The sequence below is a fragment of the Pseudoliparis swirei genome, chromosome 23 (genome assembly GCF_029220125.1).
Source record: "Pseudoliparis swirei isolate HS2019 ecotype Mariana Trench chromosome 23, NWPU_hadal_v1, whole genome shotgun sequence".
Classification (NCBI taxonomy): domain Eukaryota; kingdom Metazoa; phylum Chordata; class Actinopteri; order Perciformes; family Liparidae; genus Pseudoliparis; species Pseudoliparis swirei.
Window position 1 is genome coordinate 19,841,664 of NC_079410.1, and position 27,897 is coordinate 19,869,560.

General features: G+C 43.2%; 2 protein-coding genes across 2 annotated transcripts; one reads left to right on the forward strand and one right to left on the reverse strand.

The window, feature by feature from the left end:
• Positions 1-13,941: 13,941 nt before the first annotated feature.
• Positions 13,942-17,429, reverse strand: LOC130188610 (growth hormone secretagogue receptor type 1-like). The gene is made up of 6 exons (XM_056407014.1): positions 17,294-17,429; positions 16,737-16,912; positions 15,878-16,364; positions 15,527-15,808; positions 14,532-14,627; positions 13,942-14,117 (listed from the first exon to the last, which is right to left on the reverse strand). Exons 1-6 carry the CDS (start codon positions 17,427-17,429, stop codon positions 13,942-13,944), a joined length of 1,353 nt encoding a protein of 450 aa, XP_056262989.1.
• Positions 17,430-20,452: 3,023 nt separating this feature from the next.
• LOC130189378 (deoxyribonuclease-1-like) lies at positions 20,453-27,563 on the forward strand. Its single transcript, XM_056408201.1, has 9 exons — positions 20,453-20,511; positions 21,037-21,175; positions 22,299-22,387; positions 22,489-22,575; positions 23,424-23,539; positions 23,764-23,876; positions 23,989-24,143; positions 24,234-24,327; positions 27,463-27,563. The coding sequence occupies exons 2-9, from the start codon at positions 21,038-21,040 to the stop codon at positions 27,526-27,528; spliced, it is 858 nt and encodes a 285-aa protein (XP_056264176.1). The 5' UTR covers positions 20,453-20,511; position 21,037; the 3' UTR covers positions 27,529-27,563.
• The last annotated feature ends 334 nt before the right edge of the window (positions 27,564-27,897 follow it).

Sequence of the window (27,897 nt, forward strand, 5' to 3'; positions counted from 1 at the left end):
TACCTCTGCCGTCTGCCCCCCCCCACACTTTAAGTTTCAGTTGACTCGCCCGTACTGAATCATTCTCTCCAGCTCTTAAAATCCAGAAGAAAGAAGACAGGAGATGATCCAAAAAAATAAATTGTAAAAAACAATCAAACATCGATCCACTCATCGGAGTCTCCGAGTTAACGCGCAAGATCAGACCCTTTGCCCCGCGGGTTCCGCCTCACGCGCAGCGCGCACCCGACCCTCTGAGAGGTGGAGGTAGTCTACTTGCAGCCGTCGAGCACGACGGTCTGTAGGCAACGTGCTGTGACGTATCTGCGATATGATGCTAGAATTGACCTACAAACAATGACAATTTCATTTTTTTCTACATTTTTGGATTTGACATCTCCTTTTCCACAACTCGGAGCGGGTCTCCTTTGTCCTTTTGGAGATTGAACTTAAATATAACACACTTATGTGGGGTGAACTGATCAATCATCTGTTAAATGTTGGAAGAATTTTTTGACAATTAAAGCCAATATGAACTTCCACAGACTCAATTAAACTCTCAGTTATAGAATATGTTTGGATTATTACGTCATTGTTTGTTATCATTAACGCACGGGAAAATAAACACTCCATGAATGCTTCTCTAAACCTTTACCTGCCAGTTGTCCGCCGTCCAGATCTCCCGGTCCTCGCTCCCGTTGGACAGCGGGGTGCCCAGCGCGCCGAACACCTGCACGAACACGACCACCGACAACACGACCACAAACTTCAGCGCCTCCATCGTCACCTCAGGGACAGGACAGGACAGAACAGGACAGAAGTGGATGCAGGTTCGGACGCATGCAGAGCCGCCAAATAGCTTCACACCGAGAGGAAGAAGAGGAAGAAACAAAAGGCGCGCGCGTGTTGGTTCTGCGCTTGGCGCGTTGCTCCGTCTTATACAGCCCCTCTGCTCGCCCCTCCCCACCTCAGATTGAAGTAAGTCTACATCTGCAGGCCACTCTTCTTCTCTTTTTTTTGGTCATTGTCTGACTCAGACATGATTGTGCGTGGCCAGTGAATAAACTCCCTCCCTTATCTAAAGCTAATTGGTGCACTTCCCAAATTGGGAAAGATGGATGTGAGGACGTGTTGACGCGTGACGTGTAGACGAGCGTGCACATGATTGAGGAGCTCGTGAAGCAGCTAAATGGGCTATAGGAACAGAGGGGGAGCTGCTGCGTGACACTTCAATTCAATTAAATTCAGATTATTTACACATAGACATCCCTGTCCCAGAACCTCACATCGGATCAGGAAAACTTCCCTAACAACCCTTCACGGGAAAAAAGGGAAGAAACCTTCAGGAGAGCAACAGAGGAGGATCCCTCTCCAGGATGGACAGGTGCAATAGATGTAATGTGTACAGAAGGACACATTAGAGTTCACTCCAGCAGTGTATAGTAATAAACCACAAAGAAGAAGATGCAATATGTCAAATAAAATCACAAATAATACACATATATTACATATATTCTCAATTTTCAGGCCTGCTTTTCGAACCTGAACAAGATGTCATGTTTTGTGTCATCTTCCTCAGGTGCAGTTATGATAATTTTTCAGCTGTGATGTGTTCATGCTTCGTTTGTGTTCCTCTGCAGGTGCTCGGCCCATAGTGGTGATTTGTACATATGGATAATCATCGTGGCAACAACTTTTGACAAGAACAGCTGGAAGAAAATCTGCATTCGCCATTTTGGACATTTCCATCTTCCCTGTGCAATTATAGTCAGCACTGTTAGCAATGTGACTTTCTTAGGTTTGTGCAGGAGTATGGTGTCCCTTATGACTCATAATTGGTAGACATAATTATGTCTACCACAGTTTCCCAGCCTGTAATTTGGGCCCCCGTCCCCAAGGCACACCTGAGAGGTGCAGATAAGAAAAAGAAGAAGAAACATCTGTCACATAAAATGATTTTTTTTGTGGATTTAAATTAAAATATCATCTTTACAAAAGGTAAAATATGTGATCAAATTGTTGTTTGCTTTTGGTAAACACAGTGTTCGTAATTCGGCTCGACTCTCGGGATCAACAAGCCGGCGTCGGTCGAGCGAGCTGCAGTGTGAATGAAGAGAGAGGGAGAGAGGGTCGTTAGTAATAACAAAGCTTTGCACCTGGAGAATAAAATGTTACTTTTCGGATTGTTTGCTGACAGATTTTTAACGAATGCAGTTAGATACGTCCGCCACCACACACTTCTGACTGAGAGGGGTTATTTTCATATCGGTCTATAATGATATCTTTAGAATACTAAATACTTCCAACTCTTCAAGCCGACAAAAAAAACTACTTTAGTTGACTTGCTAAAATGTCATCTTCACACCGAGGCCGTAACCTGTTCGTCCTAAATATGCATTACTTCATTTTAAAGGGTCACAGACCAAAAATAGTTGAGGAGCCACTCGTCTACTACGTGTGTCTAACCTCAATCATATTCATCAATCTCTTCGCAGGTTGAGGTTAGCGTTTAGCTAAAATCACGTGTGCCGCCTATTGCGTGCGTGGCTGTGGTCCCGGTGGTTCAAATATCAATATCAATAAGCAACGTCATGTTTGACAAATGGATGCCCCAATCAGGCGAGAGGAGAGGAGGAACTGTTTTTACTTTTGCATCGATCATTTTACAAGAACCACTCGATGTTAATGGCACCGCAAACACACAGGTTCCCTTCAGGATGGCTCATCTCTCGACCAACGACGCTGTCCGGGGATCAGCCTCACCAACTCTTAACCTTTATGATCACAAGGGAGTTTATGAGCTTCTCCAAAGGACTCGAGTCCCCTGATGCCACGGCTGAAGAGGGATGGAGGGAATTAGACGTGGACTCTATTCGGATGCAGATGCACCAGCAGGGTTAGATCACACACACATACACACACACACACAATAATAATAATAATAATAATGCGTTTAATTTATAAAGCACTTTTCATTCATAAATAATCTGAGAGTGCTACAGAGCCAGTAGATACAGTGGGTACGGAAAGTATTCAGACCCCTTTAAAATGTTCACGCTTTGTTTCATTGCAGCCATTTGCTAAAATCCAAAAAGTTCATTTTATTTCTCATTAATGTCACTCAGCACCCCATCTTGACAGAAAAAAACAGAAATGTAGAATCTTTTCCAAATTTATTAAAAAAGAAAAACAAATGAAATATCCCATGGTCATATAAGCAGAAGGCCCGTTCGCCCATGGGGGCGGAGCTTAGTGTTGGGGAGGAGGAGCGAGCTGTTTGTGGATCTACAAAAAGACCTGTTATGTATTTAAGGGTGAGCAGTAGGACTTTGTAGTCAATCCGGAATGAGAAGGGAGCCAGTGGAGTGAGTGGGGAATGAAAGGGTGTCTCCTTATGGATGAATTTTCATCTCTTCATCACACATTATTAATTTTGCTTCCTCTCTGGAGTCTTTGTGACTTCACGTCTTATAGGGTCCATTGGACCTGCAGGGTCTGATGCCATGGTACTGCTGATGCCCCGCCCACTCCTCCTCTCTACCTCCATCTGCCTGATGGATCATGGAGGTCTGGATGGTGGTCCATGCCGACTACCAACTATTCATACACTCTGTCATATTCATTGAATGTGTTGTAACTCTGTAATGATTCCTTCTGGTCACATGACATCTATTGATCTGTCCATCCTGGAGAGGGATCCTCCTCTGTTGCTCTCCTGGAGGGTTCTTCCCTTTTTTCCCCGTGAAAGGGTTTTTTCTATTTCTTGGGAGTTTTTCCTGATCCGATGTGAGGTCAAAGGTCAGGGATGTCTATGTGTACAGATTGTAAAGCCCTCTGAGGCAAATTCGTATTTTGTGATAATGGGCAATACAAAATAAACTATTGAATTCAGTTTATTTTGTATAGCCCAATCTTACAAAGTTTAAATTTTAAATTCATTTAAATCAATTGAATTAAAAAAATATTCAGTCAAAAGGTGAAATAAAACAGATATGATGCTTTATATTGGGTCTTAGCATGCCCACTTCTTAAATGTCAATAGAACTGGCACCAACGCGAAATGAGAACACAGTCCCAATGACGTAATGATGCTTTCTTCTTTTATATTTTCCTTCCACTGCAATAGAAAATACATTTTGAATGTTGTTGTTTACAACTGAAAAGGTCCATCCTTTAGTCGAACGTGTGCCTCGTCCTGGATACCGGAGACCGCCTGCCTTGGCATGACGCTGGACTGGTGCACGGTTCACGGAACAAATTCACCAAGTCATTAACTCAGTTATGTTTAGGCATTCTACCATGAGGACGAAGTGACTCACGTAATTGCTGAAATGTCAATTGCAGGCTTTAGAACATAGTTTTAGGATGTATAGCTTCAATGATACTAACAATAATATTAGCATATAGTCTTACATTCTAGCACATCTACAGAGATTAAAAGCATATTACTTTAATACAGTGCTTTTTACATTTGTTATCAATGCCTGGATTTGGAAAGACAATTACATAAACAATGGGGTGAAGTTTTTGTAGATAATAATAATTAATAATCCTTCGACTACAATAGTCTGTGAGTCGACACTTGTTTCCCTGAAAACCCCAGATTCGAGTTCTGGCCGAGCTCTGGGAGAGATTTAACTTTAGAAGATGATTTTTGTAAGATGAGAAACATGTGGATTTTAATTTTAATTTCGTAAAAAAGGATTAGTTTGAGCCATAATTTGAGCTCTGGACATATTATATATCCCCGACAGCATATTGTTTAGATGCATACTATAATAAAAAAAACACATTTCTTACTTGGGAATACAGTGGTTAGGTTTTTGCTTAAATATTTGTATTTTCACACAGTAAAAATAGAAAAACACAGATTTGAAGATGAGGAAATATAAATTTAGCAAACATATCCTAATTCTAAAGTTGGCTGCAGTTGCTGGAGTGTAACCAAGACAGAGTCGCCAACGTTAGTCAAAAGGTTAGCCGAAAGGTTAGCCGAAACGTTAGCCGAAATACCCTGGGTGTTTTAGTCCTAAGCAGGTATTTTTTATAACAAAACGTGGAACTTTCTAAAAGACAGCTGATGGCCTCAATGCTCCATGTTGTTTGAAATAATGTTGGGTTAACGTTCCTTTTGAGTGAGACAGTTAGCCGAGTACGCTAAAGTGTGTCGTTTTACGTAAGAGCAGCAAAACACACCATTCCAATCCTCTCCCTACACTTGGCTCTAAAAAGACATAACTAAAGAGTGTCTCTCTTACTACAACTCAAGGTTTCTTTTCGTGATTCATGCACTACAGAAGTGTGAGAAGAATGTCGACACATTCCATTCAGGCTTGCTCCCGACTCCAGTCGCACGGGTCACCTCCGAATCTTCCATTTTCCCACAAAAAGGCGAATTGACACGGATCATACATAAAGACAAACGGGAAGTTTCTGTGCACTGCTCTGTAAACGAGTAGCGGCAGGTCCAAATATAAGAGGAACTGCCAGAGGTGAAGAGAGGCAGCTTCTTGTCGGGCTGGGAATAATAATTTTATTACTGCAGATGCAATCAGTTTTCATTTGTTGGATCAGATTCATGTCTTCCCTCCCTCTCAGTCGCCTGACATAAGTTTCCCTCGCTGTCAGTCTAATACTGAGAACGCAAAAACTAGACGGGCAGAGTGCAGACGGCAGAGCACGACGTCAGCACAGACGACACAAGCCGCTCCCTTTAATGCAGCAGTGTTTCATTTTGAACTTTACTCGTGTCTGTATGTGCTGCGGTTTATAGTCTGGTCTTGTGATATTTGATCTATCAAGTGACTTTACAATTGAACAGTCACCAGCTATCATTGTTTTATCCAAGGGACGGACTTTAGTGCTTTACGTTATGCTGCATACGTTCATATGTACAGGATTTAGCTCACAGCGTTTTGACTATACTCGTTCATTTTGTACCCCTATGGGAGGCTTGCTCCAAACAACAATGTGGGAAGTTATATTTGTCACGTCTGTTCGCCCCTACGTTAACTTTGGCCCTTATGTTGCCCGGGTGGCAGTCGATTCTTCAGTGGCAACAAGGGAGGGACCTAAATGCAGACAATACAGGCGGCAGGATGATATTTGTGGTTTATCGGAATAGAAAGGGAATACAGACAGACAGGCAGGCAGGTATCAGTGCAGGTAGGTAGGTAGATAGGTAGATAGACAGACATACAGGTAGGCAAGTAGATATGTAGGCAGGTAGGTGGATAGGTAGGCAGGTAGGTTGACAGGTAGATGGGTAGGCAAGTAGATAGGTATGCTGTAGGTAGGCAGTTAGATAGGTAGGCAGTTAACTAGGTAGACAGTTAGCTAGGTAGGCAGGTACGCAGGCAGGTAGGTAGGCAAGCAGGTAGACCGACATGTAGGTAGGCATGTAGATAGGTGGGTAGATAGGTAGTCTGTTCGATAGGTAGGAAGGTAGACAGGGAGGTAGGTAGGTAGAAAGGCAGGGAGGTAGGTAGATAGGTAGGTAGTTAAATAAGAAGGTAGGTTTTGGTGGATAAACAAAAGCACACGGCAACTTGTAACAGTGACAAACTGCCAGAGGAACAAACCACTTGGCCGGTATGTAGGGAGAGTGACTGATGAGTCAGCTAGAATGAACCCTTCTTACTTAGTATAGGGAGCGGGTAGTCTTCATGCTGTTCATCTCACCGGCCTGTTTCCTACAGTAGCCTAGAAGGGACAAACCAAACACTGGCTCTACCGAGAAGCTTTCGCCTTTCAAAAAGAAATGTTACCTGAAGACCACTGAGGTTCACCCACAGCTTGGAACGGAGGCAGTAAGCGGAGGGCTGTTCAGTTGGATGCAATCTGCAACCTGTAAGCAACGTGTGTTCTCAAAAAGTTTCATTTATATTACTTCATTTTTAATTTTCCAACTTATTTTGGTCATGGATTTTATTGTCCTTTGCAGCAATACATTTGCAGACTGTTAGAGGACGTGTGTTGGGCTCGACATAGGAACACATTTTAAATCAGACCTCAGGGTTTTGGACACTTCAAATTCTGGCTCACCATGGGGTACAGTTTCCTGACGCAAATAATGTATTTTGTTCCATTGTGTTAATTTCCTTTGGATTGAGATATATATCCTTACAGACACATTAAAAAGGTATATTGCAAAGCAATTTAAGCAAGAAATGGCAGCAAAAAACGCAATTGCTCCCTTCAGAGCGGCTGCAACTGCAGCATGTGTACACCTTCCTCAAACACTCGTCATCCCAGCTTGTTTAGCCCAGAAGCTCTGACTCCAGATTGCATTACTTTTCTCCATATGTTACAGGTCCCTACTGTGGAGCAACACCACTACAGCTAATAAAGACTGGTAGTAAACGACTGGATGCCACCCCCAACACACACACACACACACACACACTTTATAATTAGATTGCTCAATCATTTGCTATAGAGACCTTTGCTTTGCTAGAGGCTCAGAGAGAGAGATATGTCTGTACATTGAGTACACGTGTGTGTGTGTGTGTTTATTATTCTCAAGTGTGAATGTGCTGGCTAGTGCAAGCTTGCAAAGAGTTTATTGTTGCTGGATTGAAGCAGAAATGTATCTTTTTAAAATGAAAAGAACCGGCTTGTTAAACGTAGCTCTTACATCCACTGGAATGGAAGAGGGGTATTGAGTTTGTGCCAGAAGAAGAGATACATGCAGCTAATTTGCACATTGCATCATGCCTCGGGATCAATTCCATGAAACACCTGCTGATTTGTTTCTGCTAATTGCGCCCAGTCGGCTACTGTTTCCACACGCAAGATCAGAGTAGAAAGTAATTGCATGCATTTTTCTCTTCCACCTCAGCTTCATGGTTCGCCCAACAACAACATTTGTCACCGCTGACAAACATCGAAGGAAAATAGTTTGACGTTATGTGAAAGGTTTGTATGGATAAGACGATGCTACCGCTACTAGCTTAGCTTAAGTTAAGCACAATGAGTGGAAACAGGAGAAACACAGATGGCCTCGCTTTGCGGGGTAAAAAAGAACAAAATCCACCACACCTTCTTGTTTGTTTAATTTGTACAGAAACCACCAGGAGCACTTAGCAGCAACCAGCAGTAGCAGGAAGTTAAAGGTCTCAGACAGGAAACAGTCCGACACGTGAAACCCTGTAAATCGGAATGTTGCCGTTTGTACCCTTCCGCTTCTGTTTGGCTTAAACAAACAAAATGTCGAACGTAATTCATACGTGAGCTTTCGATGTGGTGCAAAGGCACATTTTTTAAAATCTTTGGATAGAGCTAATTCTTTATGCTAAGCTAAGCTAGCCAACTGCTGACTACAGCTTCATATCTACCGTAGGAACTTTAGAGTGCGATCAACCTTCTTATCCATTTGTTGGCCAAAAAAAGAAGACAAATCTAATTAGCATATATTTCCCATTTGTTTGATACAGTTTATTTTTGCCCACTTGATCACGTCTCCCTTAACCCACACACACAGTCAAGATCTTGCCCTGCAGTGAATCCCTCTCCACCCGAGCTAACTGATAGCCTTTCTATTAGCATGATGACTGACTGGTCAAAGACTGTTTGGTGAACACCTGCGCAACAAATCGTCACGACAATTATCATTAATGAATAAATAAAGTCCAGACCAAGCGTAGTTTGATTGATCGTGTTCACTGGGTCACATTCACAAAGGCTCCGGCAGCAGGATGGAGGGCTTCTTCGTATGATTTGATTTATCAGGTACATTTCAAACGCACACAGCTGTATCAACAATGAAGAGAGGAAGGTGGGCGGGTGTCGCGTGAGTGATAAGGGGAACATGTTCTGCTGATAACCTGCTTTGTGCACACGCGTGGCAGGAGACTGCAGGATCATCTTGTCTTTTTACCGGAAAATGGAAGAAAATTAAGTGGATCTTAAATTACCGGTGGAGGGTGGAAGACAAGCCCATTTAAAAAACGCTTCCATAAGAGCTGCTAAAGTACAAGGGTTAATCGGTGCACTGGGTAAAGGATATGGATATCATCAGGTGGTTAAGTATGAGCTTGCCTGGGGCGTTGCATGCAGCATCTTCCTAGAAACAGTTTTGATTTGTCTATTTTAAAGACGCACTACTTATTGTATTTAAATGTTTTCCTTCTTGGGGGACAAATGTACCAGCGTTGCACGGAAGCTGGATTATCGCGCTATCACACTATCTAGTAATGCTATTGAGGGACCAATCGGTGAGTTCCAAAACCAATTCATTGGTTGCCAAAAATAAAACAACATGGCGGTGTCAAAGTCACCAAATTCAAGGCTTCAGGTTCGTCCACAAACCAACGGGTGCCGACACGCTACGTCTTCTCCTTATATACAGTCCGTGGTGCCTCGTGCTCATTGGCATTCCTTTTGGAGTTGTGTTTTTGGGTCACCTGACAAATCTAAAACCGCTGTGTGAAGCACGTTCTGTCGGAAAATAAGACAAAGATTGATTGAATTCACTCTTCAAGTGGGACCCTGTGAGCCTGAGCAGAATGCTCTCCCATAGCCTGTATCCACCAGTCGGCAGCTGAAGCAATTACATCCCCGCTGTGCCGTTGGGAACAAACACCCACATGTACACAACATGATGCAGGGGCAGATTGACAGGTCAGTCGTCCAGACTTCATGCTACAGAGACGGTGTTCAGCTCCACGTATAAAGGTGATGAAGGTTTCTTACCTTTTTTCTAATTCTTGGGAGTTTTTCCTGAGGTCTTGGGTCAGGGATGTCTATGTGTACAGATTATAAAGCCCTCTGAGGCTAATTCATAATTTGTGATATCGGGCTATATAAAATAAACTGAATTAAATTGAATTGAATGATTGCACATCAGGCTACATGTGTGAAGAAACAGTAGAGTAATACAAATACAATCATATAAGATCACCTTCTAAATTGAATGAAATGTGATCTAAAGTCATTGACTAGAGAAAGTGACCACATTATAACCAAAAGGTTGTATATGCTTCACTTGTTATGCAATGAAAAGGCAGAAACACACGCACACACACACACACACACACACACACACAAATGTGTTCCATAATCAGGTATTATAGACTAATCGATAAATGAATAATAACATTCAATTCAATTCAGTTTATTTGTATAGCCCAATTTCACAAATTACAAATTTGTCTCGGAGTGCTTTACAATCTGTACACATAGACATCCCTGCCCCAAAACCTCACATCGGATCAGGAAAAACTCCCAAATAACCCTTCAGGGGGAAAAAAGGGAAGAAACCTTCAGGAGAGCAACAGAGGAGGATCCCTCTCCAGGATGGACAGGTGCAATAGATGTAATGTGTACAGACATCCTATTTGTTCACTAATGCTTAATAATGGGTTGTCAAAATTGTAAAACTTAAAAAGGTTTCAACTTCATAAGTATTTAATCAACTTTGTCTCCCTCCAGAAACTCACACAGGAGCTTTACAAATTCAACTGAACCTTTCAGCCCTTTGTAGCACAGCGCCACACGGTGGTGGAGAGCATCGTGTGTGACTGAACACACTAAACTAAAGAAACACCAGAACACTGAAGCTCTCACGCTGTGCCGAGCACCCAGGACTCATGCAGGCCACGGGCGAATTACTGAAGTGAAATGATATCGAGAGATGAGATGAGAGGAGAGTGTCGCAGGCTGTTCCTGCGGAGTGTGGATGGGTAGATAGTCCTGATGGGACCTGCCATCAGTGTATGAATGGGTGAATGATGACATGGTGTTGAAGTGTCTGAGCGTTTGGAAGACGAGAAAAGTGCCGTACAAATCAATTTACCAGAACTTGTTTCAATCACCGTCACACTGCACACTATTATCCTCATCACACAGGTTATTCAAATGGTTCAATTTAAAGTATCAAAGTATGTTTGTACATATGTCGAGCTAAATAATATAATATGTCTTTGCATTTGGCATGACAAAAAACAGCATAAAGCGCCAAAAAGGAATTTAATCTGCTGCACTTTTGACATTTTTTAAAATAAAATTAGGAGGAATAACTTTGAGGTTGAATGTGGAGAGGGTTTGGCTGAAGGACGTCGTGTTTTTGAAGTTGTAATTCTTCAGTTTAGTCTCTGTTTAAAATGTGCTTCAAAGCCCAGGGCTGATCCTTGGCTGCCAGCCACCAGCTGATTAGCTCTGCATGGGAACTGGAAAAATGCCACCGGATCCCTTGTGTTTCACAGGGTTACCCTACTTGTCTCCAGGATGGACAGGTGCAATAGATGTAATGTGTACAGAAGGACAGATTTAGAGTTAAAATACATTCAATGAATATGACAGAGTGGATGAATTGTCAAAATTCACTGTCTTCAGCGCGTTGGTCGGTCCATGGTGGGACCAAATGTCCCCATATTGTATAATATATTTGAAAGGTGAGCTGGCTACAGTCATAATGCAGGTAAAAAGCAACATGTTTAGGACTCTTTGTGTTTCTGGATTCACATCTTCCAAAAAGAACAAAGCGGCTGGGAAATGTCGTTGTTTCTAAAGAGTTGCTGTCTAACGCGTTACTTTTTCACACTTTAATGGAGAAAAAATCATTTGACATTTTTGGTAAATATAAAATGTCTCATTTATTTTGTACATCTTGCAAACGCACACATTTCTTCGAGGTTTTATGAGGAAGAAGAGAGAAATCAATCTGAAACCAGCCTTTAACCATAATTATACCGATGCCGTTACTCTTTCAACACACACTCAGTGTGTTCAAGGGCGACAGAAGACGCAAGTCGGCCAACATTTTACATAAATACATAGAAAGCAAAGTTTAACTAGTAAATGACCCACACATGCACAGAAACAGCTGTATGTCTAATCTGAGACAACACTTATGAAGAGATAACTCTATTGATCCCAGGAGATGCCTCACGACACAAACACAAGCAACACACTCGATATGGCAGATTGCTTTTTACAATATATGTGAGACACTTAAAGAAAAAGACAGAGAGAAAAGTGATTTATGATATTATACACTTTCAGTAAACTACAGATATTCTATTTTAATTACACATTTATTTCCATTCGGATCTAGTTTGTCATTAAGTCTGTATGTATATGTATATATAGATATCAATATATATATATATATATATACTTTACGTACATACATTTGTTCTTATAAAAGACATGGTCTCAGGGCACAAATGGCCCAGGTTACCAACACAATCAGATCAATTGTCCTTCAGCCTCGGGCCGATCTATCCACCAAACTTCAGAAATCCATTCTGAGGCGTTTCCTGCTGACAGAGAGTGAAAACATAACCTCCTCCGCAGAGGTGATAACACCTTGAGTGAGAATCAAATGAAGGCATTTATATCGGGACACGCTAATGTAATATATATTACGTCAAAACACATCAACCGGAATGAAACTCCATGAATCAAAATGACAGCCCTATTTTGTATGTGTGTGTGTGTGTGTGTGTGTGTGTGTGGACGTACAATGTATTTGAGCAGCCTGCTGTCACCGCAATTTAAGCTGTTCCTATGTAAACATACAATTTCTCCAGTATATAATATATATATATGGAAAGTACCTCATTTCCTGTGAAACACACAAAGTGAGTTAGCCCTACTTTCAAACATTAACACGCAAGATTGTCAGTGAGCTTAGAGTGACATTTGTTTCTAATCCGAGGACAATATTCCCCTTTCTATATGTACTCAGGGACGTCTACTGTAATCAGTCGGAGATTTGTCCATTTTCAACATGGGGCAACGGACTCGGGTTAATTTATAACCCCCAAAACTAGCGATAGGCCTACACCCCGAAGAATTAAACCAACAATCTGTTTGCTACGTCAGCACTGGCAGCGGCAGATCAATGCAAGCACAGTTAAGGCGGAGATACACGAAATCTATTCACGTACGTTGACGGATTCCTACAGATTTACAGTGGAGAGCAAGAGCGGCGGCCGCGCGCTGACCCTTCGACGTGTACATTTGTATTATCGTGACTCAACCTCAAAGTGAAGTTAGTCCATCCCGAGGGAGATGGTTTGTGGGAAAACTCTAAACAGACCAAACAGTAAAACTAGGAAGTGTATTGATTAGCTGTAAATGAGAATTCATTTTTCCCCTCGGCCGCCATTTTGAAAACAATGCCAAAAACAAACACCGCCCACCTGCCGGAGAAACCTTCCAGTTTGTCGGTGTGTTTCCACCGTTAGCCGTCGGTTAACCTTTAACAGCAACGGTCACACAGACAGAAGCTGCCTTGGGACTGAGGGAAGGTTTGGATCTTTTACAAACGCCCTTTTTTATCTGTACATTAAACTCCCACTCAGTGCGTTTTCATGATGGTATAATTCTAATCTTGCTTTAGTCGGACTATGCTATCTTTTGGGGGTCTGCTATTATCCCAATATACATGGCAGTGAGTAATTCCAATCATTGGCCGAAAGCATGTCATATCCGATACGATAGGTGGCGCTGTTTTCATTACAACTCGTGGTGATACAGCCATTTCCGCTTGACCTCTTCACCACTACCAACAACAACCAACAACAACAACATCAACATTTCGAGAAAGATGGCGAACAGAGAGCAAGGCGAAGCTACATCCCTCGACTATTCTTGCACGATGTTAATAGTGACATTATCGTCTCTTTCGACTCTTTCGACTTCCGGGTCACGACATGGGAGGGAGGGGGGGAGGAGGGCGGCGGGATCTCAAGCATGCGCAAAGACGCAAAGTCCAGTTCCTAATCCAATTCACCGTTACATGCCGCGATAGTCGAATTATCAACCGGATCGGATCGAGTTATCCAGGGGTGTTAATCGGATCGTAGTCGGACCGCACATAGTCGAACAAAGGTGTTCACATGAAATGGATAATTCGATTTCAGTCCGACTAAGACAGCTATTCGAATGCATGTAAACACGGTCAGTGTGGCCACGGCCTTTGCAGCGCTGCTCGTCTGTTTCAGCGTCGCCCCCTCACAAAGTGGTCGTGGAGTGGCGTGCCATTAGCGTGCGCAGGCGGCGGGAATGCGTGTGCACGAGGCTGCGCACGGCGTGCCGATACTTGTCGGACATCAGGTTGTACAGCAGCGGGTTGACGGCGGCGCTGAGGTAAAAGAGGACGGAGGACACCAGGTTGAAATACTGAGATAGATAGTAAAGAAAGTAGGCGTGTGTGGCGTCAAAGCGCGTGTCATTGAGCGCGGCGCCATCGTACAGGCCGCTAGGTGTTGCGCGGCCTCGCGTGTTATTCTGAGAGCGGACGCGCGCGAGCGGCGGGTTTAGCTTGAGCGTACCGCTCGGCCTGTTGTTTGCGTCGTCTCCCTCGCGCGTGGATCGACCCGGGTGGTCGTCTCCGCCGCCGCGCGTGCCGTTCCTCGTTGGACAGGCGTCACAGAGCACGCCGCCTCGCGCTGCGTGAGCGTGCGCAGTCGTCTCTCTGGTCTCGAGGCGCGCGTCCGAATCCGAGCGGCTTATTGGTTTAGCGTGCTCGCCAATATCCGCGTCAGCGGCGATACGAGCGAGGCCGGTTTTGTCGACGCCCGCGTCAGAGTCCATGGGCGCTGTCTGTCCCTCGGAAATGGTGCCCATGGAAAAAAAGAAGATGGTGCGACCCACGTGGAAGGGCAGCCAGCACAGGACAAACGCCAAGACGATCACTCCTGGAGAAGATGGAGACACAGAGGGGGGGGAGACAAAAAAACACAGAAGCTACCCTTGTTATTAAGTACCCTCAATATTCTGTTCTGTATTTAATCCTGGAGAGTAGAGTTTAGTAACTAGCTCAAATCAAACAACTAATTAACTAAAGTGGACCATTAAAGCTTAAAATAAAATAAAAACACCATAATAGAGACATAAGTAATGTATAAACTGTTTGTTGTGCTGCGTTCACACCAAAAGCACTGAGAATATTCTTGAGGCAAATTTCTCGCTTTGCTCCCGTTACCCGTTGCCCGGGTAACAGACGGTGACAATGTGACTAAACGTAGACTAAATTGTAGGCTATTACCATTTTTATATTCGCAGTGTTGTATGGCAGACATTTTAGTTTAAAAAAAAATGGAATTAAATTTAATTTCAGCATTTATTTTGTATTTAATTATTTACATATATATATATATATATATTTTAATCCAAGCTGTGTTTTGGTTCATAAAGGATCAGATCGGCAAGCGAAAGGCTTGCCGATCTGAGCGACAGATTTAGTAGATAAATTGTTGGATGGAGCACGAAAAAAAATATTATAAAAATATAATCTTGAAACAATGATCTTCTCAAGTGACACACTCAGCATTATGGCTTGAAATCATTGTTGAAACATTAGTTTAGCTGATTTCTCGCAAATGTTTTTTAAATGTTTACACACAAACAGTACTAATAATTACACGGAAAAAGTTGCCAAGCCGGATAATTTTAACAGTGCAAGCTTGACAACCACATTGCAAGAAGTGTTTCACGAAGGTTAATTATCTGTGATAAAAAAAACTAGTGTCCTGTGAGTTCTTGTGATAATAAAAATAAACGCATGAGGGTGTGGGTGTGTTTCTCGTGCACTCACCCAGCATTTTGACCGTGTGGTGGTGACTCTGGTCTCTGCGGCTGCTTTGTGGACGGAGACACAGCGTCCGTCCGATCAGGCTGTAGACCAGTCCCAGAATGCACAGGGGCACCAGGAAGTACAAGTTGGAGACAACCATCATGGCCGACAGCAGGCCGGAGGAGATGGCGTAGCGCGTGAAGCGGCACTCTCGGTTGTCGATGTCGCCCTCTTCCCGCCCTCCGCCCTCATCCTCTTTCATCTTGTTTTGCCGCCCTCCCTCAACTCCTAAATCTCCTTCTTCTTCACCTCCTCCGTCATCCGCTTGATATTCAAATTCCATTTTTCCTCCGTCTCCTTGATTCCTCTCGCCTCTTTCTTCCGTTCCCGCTTTGCTCTCCACTTTCTCTCCGAACCTTTTTAACTCCCCGACCCTTTCACCCCATCCCATTTTCTGTTTGTCTCCCCACTCCGTTTCCTCGAATCCTCCACTGTGTCCACTTCCTCTTTCCCCCGCACCAAGCATAAACCCTCCCTGTTCTCCTTCCTTTCTCGTCCACCCTCCATCTTCCCTCCATCCGCCGAGGCCGAGCTCCTCCCCCCCGACGTCCTCCACTCCAACCATGAGCAACACCGGCGCGGCGCTAACGGCCGCGACCAGCCAGAGGCAACCGATGAGAGCCCTGGTTCTGCGCCGCGTCAGCACGGTCTTGGCCGTGATTGGCCAGCAGACCGCCAGGTACCTCTCCAGGGAGAGGAAGGTGATGTGGAGGATGGTGCTGAAGGTGCAGCACTCAGAGATGAACACCGTCAGCCTGCAGGCGAGGTCTCCCAAAGGCCACGGGATGGGCCTCCAGAGCTGGAAGAGACACAGAAATTATTTTTACCCTTACGACATCTTTTCGTTTCCACCTTTATTTCATATTTGATGACGCAGCGGTCACACTCAGGTGTTCGCCGACCTTTTATTAAATATTCTCAGTTCACGAGCCAATTATTCGACTGCTTCATTTGGAGTGACAACCCGTTTTAGAGGAGAATAGTGATGTTTGTTAACAAGACGTGCGTCAACCAAAGAAAAGGAGTTCCACAAAGGTGAGAATGACAGTGAACATGCGGTCAATCTAGAATCTGATTATATTACCATGTGTGTGTGTGTGTGTGTGTGTGTGTGTGTGTGTGTGTGTGTGTGTGTGTGTGTGTGTGTGTGTGTGTGTGTGTGTGTGTGTACCTTATACAGATCCAGAGGCAGCAGTAGGAGTATCAACAGATCACTGACAGCCATGCTGCTCAGGTAGAGGTAGGTCGAGCTTCTCATTTGAGGGCGGAGCCAAACCACCAGAATGGTCAGTGTGTTTCCCAGAAAGCCGAAGAGCATCAGTGGAACGTAAAGGACAGTCACACACACTAGAATATGAAATATTGATCGGGTTATTATTAGAAATACTTTGAGATTTATTCCACACATTGTCAGAATGTGAATTTTTCGCCAAAGTTAAAATATTTCAACTTGAAGCGAATGAGGCTAATTTTTCGCGGCGCGCAATTTGCGTCATTCGCGCCGGCGGAAATTTGCGGAAATCACAACCACTCGCATCTGAACATTGACTTTGCATCGGATCTACTAGCGTGTGTACGCCGCATAACTCTGAATCCAAAGTGTCTTGGACATGTGTTTGGCAAACAGCCAACATAATTAACAATACACTCACTTCTGAGTACATCGCAGCTGTGGAACATCTTTCGTAAGATAGTATGAACTTGCCACTTATTAAATTTTTTACCCACCTAACTCGATCAATCCGAACACCGGCTCCTCCAAGTGGCACTCTTGATCCAAGCAGTCCTCAGGGAAGCCAGATGCGTGGCCACAGTTTTCATCTTCGCAGCCACTGCCCATGTCTCCCCACTCCATAAGATCCATGATTAAATTTAATTAAATTGAATGTACACTTTGTTGATCCTACAGTGGGGAATTTCTTCTCTGCATCTGACCCATCCTTTGTTATCAAGGAGCAGTGGGCTGTTCGTGAAGCGCCCGGGGACAGATGAGCATGGCGCAGGGTGGGGTCGAGTAGAGAGGGTGAGAACGGAGAAAGCAGCGGGGGAGAGGTGTGTGTCCCCGAGAGGTGTGTGTCCCCCGGGTTACGGGGCGCAGAGGTGACGCACAGCGATGGATTTCCAATGTCGCTCAATCACAGCGAACACTGGAGGGGAGTATGAGCGGAAAAGAAAAAAGGACAAGTGCACGTTTACGACAGATGACACGTAGAAATACATGTCATACTTTACGTTACATACGTGCAGTTAGACATGAATAATACTCTGGAACACTTGAATCAAGACTAAACTGTAACACCCTGTTCTGTTTCTCCTGTGTTCCGTGTCTCCTATGTCTCCTCTGTGTCTTCTCTGTCTTAATTGTTTAATTCCCTGCACCTGCCCTCAGCCACTCTTGTCTCGTTACTGTCTGATGTCGTACACCTGTTTCCCCCCCTATATATTGTGTCAGTCTTTCCCTTGTTTGGTGTCGGATTGTCGTCTCTAGTTCCGTGTCCTTTTCCCGTCGTCCTGTCCGTGTTCCTGGTTCTGCCTGTTGACTCTGCCTGCCCTGAACCTGGATTCTCTGCCTGCCCCTTTTGGACCTTGATTTTTTGTAAACTGTTTTGCCTCATTAAAGAGTCCTTTTTTTGTTATTCATATTGGGTCCAGCTGGTCTCTGCGCCTGAGCCTCACCCCTCACAAGAACCTGACATAAACGACACGGTTCATGTTCTGATTGTGTTCCTTAAGAGTAACAAATTCATGAAAGATGAACCAAAAGAACGGCTGCACACAACCTCAACACAGTGAATGTGCAATGACCAGAGATTTAATTGAAATTCAATTCCTTCTTTTGTTGTTATTCTCTTATTACTGTAACCATCAATATCCATAAGAATGAAACAATTAAAAACTTTTCTTTGCAACCATTTACAAAACAACGCACAACCAAAACTGTACGATAGTGTTCACAGCTATGAAACAGACACACATAAAAACACTTTAATGTAAAATAACATACTTACAGGTTGAGCGGAGCTCCATCGGGCGGTGTTTCTCTCTGCCGCGATCACACACTTTGACCGTGACCTAAACACACACACACACACACATCTCTCCCCTCACTCATTTCTCTCCGGCTCATCTTTTACCGCCTGCTCTACGCTGTGCACCTAACCGTTTTTCACGTTACCTCAATTTATCGGGAGCAAAGTTGTCCAGCTGGCATATTTATTGCTAGTGCTTGCAAAATTACCTTTTCATTGCATTTTCATGCTCGCTATCAAATTTCCATGCCATAGACAGTTTTCCTATACTCCTTTAATATACGGTGTAACAATAAGTAGTAGTGGGGGAATTATTCACACCCTTTACTTGTGTAAAAGTAGCCTACCAATAATGCAAAATAAAAATACTCTGTTACCAATAAAAGTCCTTCATTTCTATACCAGGTCCACCTGTGTGTATATTTCAATGGATTGAGTGTTTTTCACAGTATTTGTATAGAACTCAGACCTCCTTATTTTATTTTTTTTCATCTCAGAGCACTGGTCCAACAGACTGGTAGTCCCAGCTGTGGATACATTGGTACAGCTGTCTTATTTATAAGGCATTTGTAGGTCTATGTATTTTACTGGTTATTTTGTATGTATTTTATTCTATTTAATGTCTTGTACTATCTGGACCTCGAGTGCATCACAAGTTTGATTGATTGATAAATCTTGAGGAGGAGAATAGTGATGCCACTGCACAATAAGATGAAAAGACACATACCAGACCTACTATCTATCACCACCCTCCAGATACTTCTAGCACAGTCATTAAAAATGCAAGAAGCAAGAGGGTTTGGTGTAATTTCGCAACTTTTGCAAAATTTCGCAACTCACCGAGTTGCCCTTGAGTTGCTCCGCTCGTCATCACTGTCCCGCCGTTATTGAATCAGAACAAGATGGAGGACGCACTCATCGTTGCGGTCTGCGGGCACCCGGAGCTCTTTAATACAACCTCTTATTATGAGTACCAGAACCGCAGAGATTGAAAAAGTCACAGGTTATGAACCCAAACACGAGGGTGTTAGATGTTCCGACGTTTGTGGGAGGTCCAGAACAAGTATACAGCAGAACTAGTGGTTAGTTCTTCCGTGGTGGATGAAGGAAAATATAACGGTTTTCACTGAGTAAAGCTTTTATGAGCAATGACAGGTACAGCCGTCTATTTATAAGGCATTTGTAGTTCTATATATTTTACTAGAGATTTTGTATATTTTATTTATTTTAATGTTTTGTACTATCTGGACCTTGAGTCTGAAATAAAAGTTTTGATTGATAAATTAATATAATACACAGACATCTCTACATCTTCCGCCGGAAACTACAAACACATCTTTTCAGTGGCACTTAAATGGCCCTTACTTGTCGTATTACTTATGGTATTACTTATGATATTACTCATGGTATTACTCATGGTATTACTTATGTGATTACTTATTGTACTTTTGTAGTTCGACTATCTTGAAGAAATGTTACTTTCTGTATTCTTGTTGTTCTTAGTTTGTCCTCTTGGTTGAATGCACTTATTGTAAGTCGCTTTGGATAAAAGCGTCTGCTAAATGACATGTAACATCACGAATGGCTCCTACAGTTAGTGAGAGAAACTAAATCGAACCAAAAGCAGAAATTCTTTGAACTTCTTCTACACGACTGGCACATTGCAACACATACAACCATGTGAGAGACAATTAATGGCCAACGGGTCCGCCTTGACCTGTAGACACCGATTCCCCACCTCCTCCCTTCATCCCTCCCCTCCAGCCCGACCCGGTCACGCGCTTCGTGCAGGTGAATAAAAACCTCCCGAGAAGGTACTGCCGATGTCTCTGCTCATACGTTGTGGAGGATTCACACGAGCCCCTGTGCCCAGCTTACAACAGGCCTCGTCCTTGTCCACACGACTCACAGAAGAAGGTAAATATGCACCTCCGACTCTTCTCTGTACCGTAGAAAGGGTGTGTTGTCAACAATACTGTAAGCCTGTTTGTTGTTTGCTGAGAATCATAATTATTGCAGAGTATCCAACGCTATGCACAGTAGCTGTAATGCAGCGATGTGATGTTACAGTAGCACAGAATACAGTTTGTACTCTGACTAAATGTAACTTACAGTCTCATTTTATTGTTTGATCATCGATATATAAAAAGCCACCACACTGGAGCTGATGAGGATATTTTTACGACCTTTGTATCCGGAATGTCCGCCACGCTAGTGTAACCACGGAGGGGAAAAAAAGGATAACTTATTCTCCTGCAATGCCGGAGTAATATTGTACTCAATAAAGTTGCAGGAGCAGGGATCCAGCTGTCGTGCGTCCAGGGGAGCAGGTGTTGCGAGCGTCTCTGACTCCCACAGCAGGGCAGAGAGTCGTTCAGGCTCCCCCGGCATGCAGTGTGATGTATTTTAAATATACACGTGAATCTGACCTCTTTGGCCCAGGATGCGTTGGGTGTGTGCGTTGGCCGTCTTGTCGGTCCTGCTGCACCTGTCTGCCTCCCTGCTGCTGGGAGCCTTCAACATCAAGTCATTTGGGGACAAGAAAGCCTCCAACGCGACTCTCATGGACATCATCAGCACGGTCGGGACTGTTTTCTTATTGAGTCTTATTTCATTTACTCACCTTCAAAGTTTAAAGATGATATTTTAAGTCAAATACCACAAAGTTCAACCCACATTTTTTTACGGATTCTACATTTCCCACAATGCAACTATTAGCATTTGATAATTTCCCCAGACCCGCTATGCTATGGGATTAGATCACTCAATAATTGCAAATGCACAGAGAGAGACTCACAAATGCAAACACAAAGATTCACAAATCTTTGTGTTTGCATTTGTGAGTCTCTCTCTGTGCATGTGCAATTATTAGACTGTTTTGACCCCATACTTCACCTGGTAAATGCCTATTGCTCTTAAAGTATAGTTTCTCAGTTTGTAACGCAGGTTTTCTGTTCCTACTACCCAAGCCCGAGCTCAAGACATTATACAGATGTTTAGAGAGGTATCAAGTGTGGTACTTCCCATGCAGGGCTCTACTAGAAGGATTCTCTAGTCTAAAGGGACTCCGGCGCTCGGAAACACTACCACCTTTGGCCACAGGGGCCGCCACAATCCAACCAACAAGAAGTTTCTTGGAGTAGCTTTATATAGAGAATGAAGACTAAGGAGACACATGACATTTTGTTGCTTAATCCTGTGTGTACAGTGAGAACACAATTAACCTTGAGCCTTGTTTCACACCAATGCTTCTGTGACAAATAAATGTTTCCCATTCAGGATCAACATGTTGAATTTACTGTCAACCCCCCCCCCCTCCCCTCTCCTCCCACACACACATACCTTTTTTTAAATTTTAAGATGGATTTAGTAAGCTAGTTAACTGAACATGCAAACATTTGAAGTTCATAAAAAAGCAGAAACTTAAACCTTTATTGTTATTGTATAACTACTAAAAAATATACTTTGTATCGAAATAAAAGTTAAACCGTGCCATGACCAGTGAACTTTATTCTGTAGAATTAGCAAAGTGCCCCTTTACTACCTAAATGTTATCATTATAGAAAAAGAGACGTTTGTTGGCTCACCTCTTTAAGTTCTGTTTTCTGCTTCTTTTAGGGGCACGATACTTAAATAGACTCATGTCATAAGACGCCACTGCTCCGAGAACTCTCATCAGATATGTGTCGTTTTGTGTTTCTCAGATTGTCCATCGCTATGACATCATTCTGATCCAGGAGGTCAGAGACATCGATCTGTCGGCGACCAACAAACTCATGGAGCACGTCAACAAGTTAGACTGCACCAAACAATGCACCATACAAAGTGCATATGTTTATCATTATGACAAAGATAAACAAAAGGACTATTTCATTTGTGTGTGTGTTTTCGCAGAGGTTCTCCTCAGTTCAGGTACAGCCACATCGTCAGCGAGCCTCTGGGCCGCAGCTCCTACAAGGAGAGATATCTCTTTCTCTACAGGTAAACACACAGAGAGGCAAAGACAGGTGTTCTTCTGTAGAAGATCCTTCGTAGAGTTGAACAGAAAAACAAACTATTTATCCTTTAAAGTTCTGAAGTATACTTCTAATATGCACAGTGTCTTTATCCTTATTGTCAATGATTAGTAGGGAAGTATTTGGTAACAGAAATTGGAAACACTCAAGTACCTCAAATCCTCAAATTAGTGACATGTACATAGTTAATTCCCACCACTTGTTTAAATAAAGCCGGTTTCTAGATAAATATTAGCAGACTGAATTGTGTGTCACATGCTGTGCTCCACTTTTAGACAGCTTTCCGTGCCGTTGAATGCAATGTCTCAATGAATTCCCTTAAAGGGCCAGTGTGCAGGCTTTAGTGGCCTCTTGTTGGTAGAGGTTGCAGATTCCAACCAACAGAACACCCCTACCATCACAGGCCGTGTCGGAGAACCACACAGTGGCCTTCACGTAAAATAATGCATAGTTCTCTCTCTGGAGCCGGTGTTTGGTTTGTCCGTTCTGGGCTTCTGTATAAAAATGGTTTACGGGGCCTATCGACGAATGGAAACATGTCCGCCTTTCGGTCTGCTAAATCCTACACGCCCTTTGAAAAAGTGTCACAAAGTGTCACAAAATACTTTATTTAGCCTGTAATATATATGGCCTTTGTCTGTTTCATGAAATGTTATTCCTGGAGAAAATGCTGGCAAATGCAGAATAATCCGATAACAATAAATTATTTTCCATAGCGAGAAAAGAATAAATGAAAATTCATCCATTCGGGATTAAGCTGCCCCCTAGTGGTTGGATTTACAGACGTGGTCAAGTCGTATCTTTCCTTTGCAGGGAGGAGACGGTGTCCGTGGCTAAAAACTACACCTACGACGACGGCTACGATCCGTGTGGGTCGGACACCTTCATCCGAGAGCCCTTCGTCGTCATGTTCACCTCCAAGCAAACCGGTAGGCCATGGGGGAGATTGACGCCAGTGATGTCGATCGCCTCGTTTATCAGGAGATCGACTGAGAACCAAACATCAGATTCTGAGGTCACAGATCTGTTGGTCACCAATAGCCCTTAAAATAAACTCTACTTTACATCTAAATAATATCCAAAATCCTAAACTTGTGTCTCCCTCTCCTTTCCCGTTTCCCCCCTTCATTCACTCCTTCCTCCCATTTCATAGCTGTGAGGAACTTTGTTCTGATCCCCCAGCACACCTCTCCAGACTCTGCCGTGAAGGAGGCCGATGCCCTCTACGACGTGGTGACCGATGTTAGAGCCCGCTGGAACGCCAATGTGAAGAAAACACACCCAAAATCAATCCAAAAAAAGAAAAAAGAATGCACAGGATAATTAAATTGTTGGGACGGGGTGTGGTCGAAACGGTTTCTGCTCTCTCTCTCTTCAGGACATCGTGCTGCTGGGCGACTTCAACGCAGGCTGCAATTACGTATCGGGCTCCGACTGGCAGAAGATCCGACTCTTCACGGACAAAAGTTTCCATTGGCTGATTACTGACGAGGCCGACACGACGGTGCCACACACTAACTGCCCTTACGACAGGTGGGGACACATGCATAGGAACACACACACACACACACACACACACACACACACAGGTTCTAAATTCTAACCTTCTTCCTGTATTCGTAGGATTGTGGTCACAGATGACATGATGAAGGGAGTGGTGCCCGCCAGTGCTGAGATCTACAACTACATGGTGGACTTGGATCTCAGCCAAAGTCTGGTGAAGAAAACATTTGCTTTAATTCTCTCCCCTCTGATATAATTCACATCAGTTGCGATGCAGTAAAAACGGCTGAGTCCTGATGTCCAACATGCTGAACTTGAGGCTTCAAAGCGGCAATCCAGAAACTAACGGGGGACGTCACTTCTTGTCGACAGGTTCTGACCAATGGGCTATCCTGACCCAACCTAACGCCTTAACGGTTAACCAATCATCTCTGCCTTAGACACCTATGCCAAGAAATGTAGTGGGATTCATAATTCCACGTAGTGGACTCATCTAATAAGCTAATTTGCGTTAGCGAACATAACTTCCGACATCAACTCCCACACTTCAACTCCCTCTACCTCGATTACTTTTTGCTATTCATTTGAGAGACCCCAAGATAATTACGTAATGTGTATGTAACAGCTCCACGGCCGTCACCCGTGGGTTTCCCCCCCAAAGCACCAGAGATTCGACAATACCAAGGTTCTGTTCGGCAACATTCTTTATTTACCAGCAGACCGCAAGACTGCGCCTCTGCTAACCAGTGGCGGCTGGTGAATTTTTTTTTTGGGGGGGCGCAGTTGGGCGACGCGGTTTAAATAGCACTCAACAATGAGAAGAAAAGAGGTTTTGAGTAGAATATTGTAAAAACCAAAGCTTTATTTCAAGAACACAGCGTGCTCAACACTGTCCAATAACAACTATCAACACACTGTAACTTTGGGCATGAGAGGTTCAGAGCAGAATTCTTTAAGAAACATTGGGTTGGGTTTTAGAGGTTTGCAAAATAAAGAGTTTCACCCTCACATGAAAGAGGTTCAGAGCAGATGTTCCAGATGTGGAGCGGGCATGGAAGAAGTCGGCTCAGATGGTGGATTTTCCCAGCACTTATTTATTCTGCAGAAGACAACAGAACACACACATTTGCCTTCTGATCTGTCTCTGCACTTCCACTTCCCTCAGCAAAATAAAACCATTGTCCATGGAAGACAGGACCACATTAAATCTAAATAATAACAATTCTCATCAAAAACCATGACATGTAACATACAAGGGAAAACAGAGACCCTAATGGACAAAATAAATAACTACATGAGCTAGAGTCATTTCAGCAGAAACAGAGAAAATTCTAACTTTGAACAAAGGAAACACATACCTGCAGAAGACAACAGAACACACACATTTGCCTTCTGATCTGTCTCTGCACTTCCACTTCCTAGACACGCAAAACACAATTTACACAAGGAAAATATACGTCGGGCGACGGATGTAGCTAAACAAAGCGGTGCCAAAGTGGCTCAATGAGACCGCCACCAAGCGTATATGTTGACGGTCTAAATGACCACGACAGCTGGCGCCGTGATCGTATTTGCGACCATTACTGTATGTAACATAAGCGGTTAATTTTATAAAGAATATAGCCAAAATAGTGCAACATCGTTTTTCACTCAACTCACCCTCAGCAATATAAAACCATTGTGAGCAGGGTTGCCAGGTCTGTGTGACAAAACCAGCCCAATGGCCAATCAAAACCAGCCCAAAAACCAGCCCAATATCAGAACTCAAAATATGCCCGTGCCAAACCATATACACTGCTTTTAAAGTCCAACAGCATTGCTATCATTGCCAAATGTATTGTAATATCTACAAAGTAACAACATATGTTTAGTTTGCCAGCATTAAAAGCAGTTTTCCCTCAAGTTATTTCACCTAGGTCCTAAAATGGCCTTGTGTAATTAGATACAGTATATTATCATAAATAAAATGTGTATACGTGCTGATCTTGAGTCAGTTTGGTAGGATTTGGGTATGAATAAATTATTTCATTTAAAATATGGATTTTTATTTAAAGATATTCATGTAATTTGCATGCAAAATAGGTCTACCGAACCAAGGACAAAAATTCAACCCGCAACACTTCAAAAGTGGCCCGATTCCGCAGGAAAACCGCGGACCTGGCAACACTGCTCTATGGGCTGAGGAACATACGGGTCTCTGATCTGCGAATAATCCAATCGCGTGCGCACATTTGTGCGCACCAAGATTCAGTTTCATCCGGCAATGTGAAGCGGTCATTGCCAAAACGACTGAAATGTTTCTCGATGCCGTACACACGTTAGAACAGCGCCTCGAAAAGGGAGGGCTTCTCTCCGTGATAATGGCGATATATTATATTTTTTCACATTAACTTAAGTGGTTGTTGACAGGGGCTTACGGTCTCCCACACACATTTAGCGCGTCAACACGGTATATTTACTATTGAAATGATTTGGCATATAATGTTTTTTGACAGGATTTTTTTATTTATTTTTCTTCTTCTTTTTTATTCATCTCCAAATTTTAAGAGGGGCGGCGCACTAGCGCCCCCTATGGACGAGCCGCCACTGCTGCTAACTCTCTCAAACTCACTCTGTACTGCTCCTTTTATTGGGGCAGCATCAGCCACTGGCTGATTACCAACCAGCCAGCAGCCGAGGCCAATTAGAGACCCGCCCCTCTAGCTGCCACAGTGTGTTAAAATTACAATCAAAGGCATAGTTCAAGATTTTGGGAAATCATTTGCTTTTTAGATGAGAAGATTGACACCACTGTTTTGGCTGTTAGCTTAGCTTAGCACAAAGACTGGAAACAGCTATAAAGAGTTAGCCTAGCTATAATATATACTATTAAAAGTAAGTAACAAATAACATTAAAAGTAAGTAATAATTTTGCTCAATGAGTACAGCGCTGACCAGCTTTCAACTGATTTGTATTTCTTTTGCAATTTTGTATGACCTTTTGAGTTTTATAACGTATACTAAACCATGTTGGTTAATCGAGGCGATCTTCTATATGCTTAATCCTCCTGTCGCCTTCGGGTCAATTTGACCCGATTCAATGTTTAATGTCGGTGTTCTTTCGGGAGTCAACAAACAAACATAAAGTACCTCACACTTAAACTTGGAAAACAATATTAATTCTAATAATTTTCTGGAGATTTTAATAGCTGGGGTCATATTGACCTCAAGGGTAAAATATGTTAGTAAATATAAAGGTAACAGGAGGGTGAAACATTGAATCGGGTCAAATTGACCCGAAGGCAACACAAGGGTTAAGCTGGACTAACAAGAGATTGTGCGTTGTACTTCAACATCTTCCCTTTCTCAGGCATTGGCTGTCAGCGACCATTACCCTGTGGAGGTGCAGCTGATTGGCCAGGCTGCTGCTGGCTGAGTCTTCACTCCCACAGGTGTTGCAGAAACCTCCGGGCTGAACTGGACTCCAGAGAGTCCGTGGGGGCTACCCTCTGCAACCCCGCAGCATTAAATTCACAGGACTAACCAAAAATAATGTCTGCAAATACATTATTATTGCTGTCATTTAAAAAAAACATGTTTTGAAGCAGCACAACCAGAAGTCCATGGATCTTTATTCTATCAAGTGGATGCACAATTTGTGGTGATAGGTATTGAAAGATGTTGCACAAAGAACTGAAGCTTTCTGCATATCATGACAGCAGCAGTAGTAGTAATATTAGAAGCACGACTATCAAAAGACACTATTTTTAAGTTCACAGCCAAAACTGGAAGTGAGACATTTTAT

Excerpts from the sequence above, each read along its gene's own strand:
- LOC130188610 (XM_056407014.1), bottom strand. The coding sequence starts at position 17,429 with ATGGATCTTATGGAGTGGGGAGACATGGGCAGTGGCTGCGAAGATGAA. Across the intron at positions 16,365-16,736 it reads TGCCTCTGGATCTGTATAAG|CTCTGGAGGCCCATCCCGTG; the intron begins GTACACACACAC and ends TGTCTCTTCCAG. Across the intron at positions 14,628-15,526 it reads CCACACGGTCAAAATGCTGG|GAGTGATCGTCTTGGCGTTT; the intron begins GTGAGTGCACGA and ends CATCTTCTCCAG.
- LOC130189378 (XM_056408201.1), top strand. The coding sequence starts at position 21,038 with ATGCGTTGGGTGTGTGCGTTGGCCGTCTTGTCGGTCCTGCTGCACCTG. Across the intron at positions 22,576-23,423 it reads AGATATCTCTTTCTCTACAG|GGAGGAGACGGTGTCCGTGG; the intron begins GTAAACACACAG and ends TTTCCTTTGCAG. Across the intron at positions 23,877-23,988 it reads GAGCCCGCTGGAACGCCAAT|GACATCGTGCTGCTGGGCGA; the intron begins GTGAAGAAAACA and ends CTCTCTCTTCAG.